Here is a 6,000-nt window from a genome sequence, read left to right as displayed (position 1 = left end):
AAATCTAGTAAGATTTTAGTACCATCTAAAGCAAACACATACTCAGTTTGACTTTAAAAACCCTATCCTCATACCTCATCCTAATTTAATCCAGGTCCAGATGTGTGTACAGGTTCTTCTGCCAACAGCATCACTGTATTCAAGCCACTAATCAGTGATATTATTGTCAGTGTTTGTATACTATCACAAGTATGTTTGACACCATGTCCTCTGAGTTAAATGTAATTAGTTTCTCCCAGCTGGACTTTTGACTATAACATTTCCGGAGACACTTTGCAACTGCAAACACAGCAAGCTCATTAAATAATTTAAGACATGCATATACTTAATAGTAACTTAAAGATTGCCATAAGCTACAACACAGATGCCGTCTCAAGTGACACAAAAACTTTACTGGCCTTTTCCATATAAAACTCATTTTATACCTTGATTCAATTAGTATGATATAAATCACTCTTAACCAGTTCATGGCAAATAAACACAAGCATCTAGTATCCTAATGCCACAGAGGAGGAAGCAAAGTACTCCCTGATCTCTCTGGGGCCTCTGCCACATACTTCTGGAGGTGGACGTATCAGTGGATTGCCATCAAAATTACATGAACAGTAATTATATCCCCAGTCCAAGTTGACCAGCTCTCCAAAATTTTCAGGAAGGGCCCTTAGGCGATTATAGCCCAGCCATAAAGTGTGCAAGTTTCTTAAAACACACACATTTCCCGGAAGCTTCTCGAGAGTGTTGAATGGCAGCAGCAATGTCTCCAGCTTCTCTAGATGCTGAATGCTGGGAGGAATGGTCCCTATTTGGTTATCACTGACATCCAAAAATATGAGCTGTCTCAGCTGGCAGAGCTGGGTGGGCACTTCTCTGAAGTTGTTGTTGGCCAGATGCAGGCTGTGTAGCTTTTCGAGGAGAGCAATCTCGGGTGGCAGGGAGCTCAGGCTGTTGTTGCTGAGGGTGAGTCTTTCTAAGTTGCTCAAGGTGCCAATTTCAGCAGGGATCTCCTTTAGGTTGTTGGAGTCCATGTAAAGGAGAGTTAGGTTACTCAGGTGCCCGATTTCTTGGGGGATTAGCTCCAACCTGTACGTCAGGCAGCTCTCTCTTTCCGGGCTCATCTCCAAGACCTGCAGGCCTTCCAAACCAAAGACCTGCATAGGCACTGACACCAGCTCCTTGCCTTCTATTTTGAGTTTCTTCTGCCCTTCAAACTTAGGATCATGCTCTGTGAGGAACTTCCACTGCGGGTCATTCCCAGGACTGAGAGAAGTGAAGGATCGGGCTGATTTCATTCTTCCACCACAGGTGGATTTGGGGAACAAAGAGAAATAAGGGCTACATTCTCAAGTGACAGCCACTCTGATTCTTCATCACACGCCCCAACCGACGCTGCTCTTTTTCTCCACCAGGTGAGTTAGCAACACAAATACTCAACGTTCAGGTTGCTCAGCTACCTCCATTGAGTAAATACATGTTTTGCTGGTCAGCTGGATTCCTTCCCTTTCAGACAGGCTTCTGGCAACGTGCACACAGCCAAGCCCACAAAAGGGGCACTGGCTCCTCAGAGCCTGCGCTGTTCATCTAACTCAGTGAGTCCTTGTTTCTCACTTTAGAAAGCAAAACAAACTCCTGCTCTGCTCACCCTAGCTGTGCTCACTGTAATCATGGCCAGCTCTGTGTTTTTACTAGGCAGATGTTCCACAACACACCGAAGGTGTGACCCAAAGCCCACTGAAATCAACAGGCGTTCCACTGATTTGACCGGACTATGGACCAGACCATGAAACTGAATGAAGCAAGGAAGCATGCATTACAAAGAAAGCAATACCTAAATAAATAAATCAATAAATAAAAACCCTGTCCTCCAGTGTCTCTGCCTCTAAAGTGGCAGGTTCATCCCCTCCTGCTGATAACCCAGGTGTGTCAGCCTTACAACTCTATCTATCTCGATACGAGATAGACAGATAGATAAAAATAAACATATCATACACGGCTCAATACACTCTCCCAGAGCTACGCACCCACAGCCCCCTGTTCTAACCCAGTCCCCTCCCCCAGAGCCAGGCACTCCAGCTTCCCACTGCAGCTCAATGCCAGCAACTCACTGGAGATGCCAACACCGCTGCTGCTCCACTCCTCTCCCACCAGACACTGGGGCAGCGGTGCAGAGTGGCGAACAGCACTCTTGGCGCGCAGCTCCAAGGAGAATTTAATTCCTTGTCTGGAATGAATTTTATGTGTGCTGAGGCATGTGCACGTACAACAGAAACACATGCTACCATCTGTGCGTTCTCTGGGAGCTCTGCCAATCAGCTGGGTGGCATATGCCTCTCTCCTGGTCAGCCGCCCAAGCATTCAGTTACAGGGAACACTGCTTGTTGCTAGCCATTGCACCTCAGCTGTATGCCATCACCACACCATCATCTCCACACCTTATCAAGCTCAGACTTGAAGCTAATGAGCTCCCCCCCGGCCCCCCAGTGCTGCCTTGGCAGGCTATTCCAGAACGTCACTCCGCCAGTGGTTAGAAACTTTCATTTGCTTTCAAGCCCTACCTAGCTGATGGCCAGTTATATACATATATTTTTTTTTCTTGTGTCCACACAGGCACTTAACCCCTCTCCTTCCCTGGTATTTATTGCTCAGGTTTATTTATAAAGAGCAATCTTATCTCACCTCAGCCTTGTTTTGGTAAGGCTAAACAAGCCAAACGCTGAGTCTCCTTACATAAGGTAGGTTTTCCATTCCTGCTGCTCATCGTAGCATACTAGAATTAGTCACCAGATGATGTCACACTACTTCCTTGTATAACGGTTTGGGTCACCGACATCCCCATGAGATTGTCACCTGACTGGGCTGATCCTGCCTACCAGACTTCTGAGGTGCCCCACCACCTTCTTCTGCTGATCCAGAACTTCTGGTCTCCTCCAGCAAAAGCACCAAGTTGGGAGTCACAGCAGAGCAACACAGATACTGAGAGCACCTCAGCCTTTGGAAGCTCAGCCCCAGAGAATGCACCCAGCACCCAGGTGCACAGCACCAATGGGACCAAAATGCCAGATAAAGCCACCTTACTCTGCATAAAAGTTGTATATAAAGAAAGTTCATAAGTTGTTTGTCCCCTTTATCAGTGAGAGCTATGCAAGCTCTTCTCTCCCCCAGATAAGATTTACACTGGGTTTATTAATCACAGACTCATATAACTGTAGAACACTAGAACTGGAAGGGACAGCAAGAGGCCATCAAGTCCAGTCTCCTGCCCTCACAGCAGGACGAAGTGCCATTTATATCATCCCTGTTAGACATTTATCTAACCTGCTCTTAAATATCTTCAGTATTAGAGATTCTACAACCCCTCGAGGCAATTTATTCCAGTAATTAATCATCTGACAGTTGGGAAATTTTTCCTAATGTCCAGTCTAAACCTTCCATGCTGCAGTGTAAGACCATTGTTTCTGGTCCCATTTTTCAGAGACTAAGGAGAATAATTTTGCTCCCTCCTCCTTGTAACAATCCTTTAGGCACTTGAAAGCTGCTATCATGTCCCCTTCAGACTTCTCTTTTCCAAACTAAACAAATCTAATTCATTTAATCTTTTCTCATAGGTCATATTTTCTAGATCTTTAATCATTTTAGTGGCTTTTCTTGGGACCCTTTCCAATTTCTCCACATCTTTCCTAAAATACGGGGCCCAGAATTGGGCACAGTACTCCAGCTGAGGCCTAATCACTGCAGAGTAGCGTGGAGAAATTACTTATTGTGTCTTGCCCAACAACACTCCTGCTAATGTTTCCCAGAATCATGTTTGCGGAACTTTGTCAAAACCTCAAAAACTCAAGTGGAACTTTATCAAATCCTTGTCTAACACCCAGGTTGGTTAAATCTACTGCCATCCCTTTGTTTAAAACAAATCAGTTATCTTCTCACAGAAAATATTATCTTCAGTGTATGTATCAGTCCAAGGGGAACTGAAGTCCAGCAACTGAGTGAAGAGACTTAGGAACTCTGTGGCAGCACACAGAATTAATCCACATCTTCAGAGTCCCAGGTACCCACTGCACCATCCTTACTGTCTTCTGGAGCTGCAGATGTTAGAGCTAGGGGCATCTCCCACCTGGTCTTATGCTCCATGCATGGATCCAAATTAGACTCTGATGAGTTATGCGCGGTACCATTGGAAAACACAAACTAATTCAATTACTCTTCTAGGGGGGCTTGTTAATGTTTGAAACACACATTTTCAAATGAACAGCAGAGCAGTTGGTCAACTTTCAATAGTTTTATAATCCCACATTTACAAGAAGGGGACAAATACACTCCATGAAATAGCACCATGAGACTGAATTGAAATACTCAACAGATGTCAGGAAGGGATAATAATGGAACAGATAAAATGACAATGAAAAACTAATTCAAACTAAATAACTTAAAGCACAAATAAACATTCCCTAAATCATTTAACAAACTTGTTTATTTCCCCCAGTTGATTCTAGGGTGTTCATTTTATAGGCAAGCATGTTTGGAACAATAATGTATTTATTACAATCACGATAATGTATACCTAATTAAAAACCACTGATGTTATAAAATGCATGTGAACTTAGCACCTCTTTTACTATAGAAATCAACTATTGTCTGTGGCCCCAATCCTAGTTAAACAGCATCACCCACCTTCTCTTTGTAATGCTGAACTGCCCGGTTGGGGAGAGAGTGTGCTACTGAAGTGTGGATGGTGTAGTAACATGGCCTATTGCCAGCGCGTGGTGCATCTCACCTCATAAATCTCAGTGCGCTTCTCCATGGAGCATGTCATGGTTGCTAGTGTAGCATCAGACACACTGAGTCACAGGGAGGTTAAGGCTCTTATGCTGGTGCTGGGTGCACAAAGTTTGGCACCTAAATTAGTTGCTGACCCTGAAAACCCCTACAAACTATCTGAACTTAAAGCACTGTGAGTAGCCTGATGGACCTCAAGTGGAGCACAGGTACAGAATTTAGCAGAACTGGGACTTAAGTGATATCCCCAGGGATTGTGGGGACATTCAGTAGCTTAGGAAATCAATTATATACTCACCCCAATATGGCTTTAGGTGCCTACTTTTAAGGCACCATTTTTAGCCTGAGTGACTTGCCCACAGTCATACAAAGCCTGCTTCTATGGTAATGGGTGTTAACAGACAGGCTCCCATTGACCTCACTGGGCATGGATTAGGCCTGCTGTGAGTCTGGGGCAAAGCCAGGTCTCCCAGCTCCTGTCTTGGGCAAAACCTCCCCATCTATGGCACTTCTCTTGTTCCTGGGCTACCGGAGACTGGCTCAGCTGCTGTAATGCAATTCCATGACTGGCATAAAGGAAGTCAGCGCTAAGGAAAACAATGGGAGTACGAGTGAATGGCCGCCAAGCTAGCTCGGGGACAGTATGGGAGTAGGGGACCAGAGCGAGAGAGCAACTGCAGGGACTCCCCTTCCACTACACAGGCGTAGCTGGACACTGTCAAGGTTTATAAGCCAAATTCCACTGGTCTGACACCACACAAGGACTCCCCAAAGTATCTCTCAGGGCATCTCCACACACAAACCGACAACACCCCAACTAAAGAGATGCTGCAGTAATATTGAGGTGCCTCCTGTCTCTCAGCACACTGGACCCAAGCCCCATCACTCCAGTACAGTGTCCCTGTTCTTCCTTAGACATGCTGGACAGCTTTAGGCCAGAGTTCTTACTGCGGCAGCCATGGGGCCTTCTCTGGGGCGCTGGTTCTGGGAGGTGTGTGTGTCTCGGGGGGTGGCGGGGACTAAAGGTGCTACCTGCAGATGAATCACCAGAAACAACTGGGAAACAGCCCAGTGGGAGGTGAAGAGGAAGGGAGCAATTTGTCTCGGGCAGCAATCTCATCACCTCAGCACTGATGCTCAAAGAGCCACGTGTAGGTGTGTATGTCATTGTCCGATCCTTCACACAATGATAAGTGGTTTATCACCATGGCCAAACTGCTCTTCCTT

At 45.7% G+C, this 6,000-nt stretch overlaps 1 protein-coding gene across 1 annotated transcript; it reads right to left on the bottom strand.

Annotated features, from left to right (window-relative positions):
- Positions 1–404: 404 nt before the first annotated feature.
- On the bottom strand, positions 405–1,289 carry LOC142007902 (uncharacterized). The gene has a single exon (XM_074984497.1). It carries the CDS (start codon positions 1,287–1,289, stop codon positions 489–491), a length of 801 nt encoding a protein of 266 aa, XP_074840598.1. The 3' UTR covers positions 405–488.
- Between the last annotated feature and the right edge of the window lie 4,711 nt (positions 1,290–6,000).

Source organism: Carettochelys insculpta, chromosome 2, assembly GCF_033958435.1.
Source record: "Carettochelys insculpta isolate YL-2023 chromosome 2, ASM3395843v1, whole genome shotgun sequence".
Taxonomy (NCBI): Eukaryota; Metazoa; Chordata; order Testudines; family Carettochelyidae; genus Carettochelys; species Carettochelys insculpta.
Note: the sequence above shows the minus strand (reverse complement) of the source record. Positions and strands in the feature narration are given on the sequence as shown.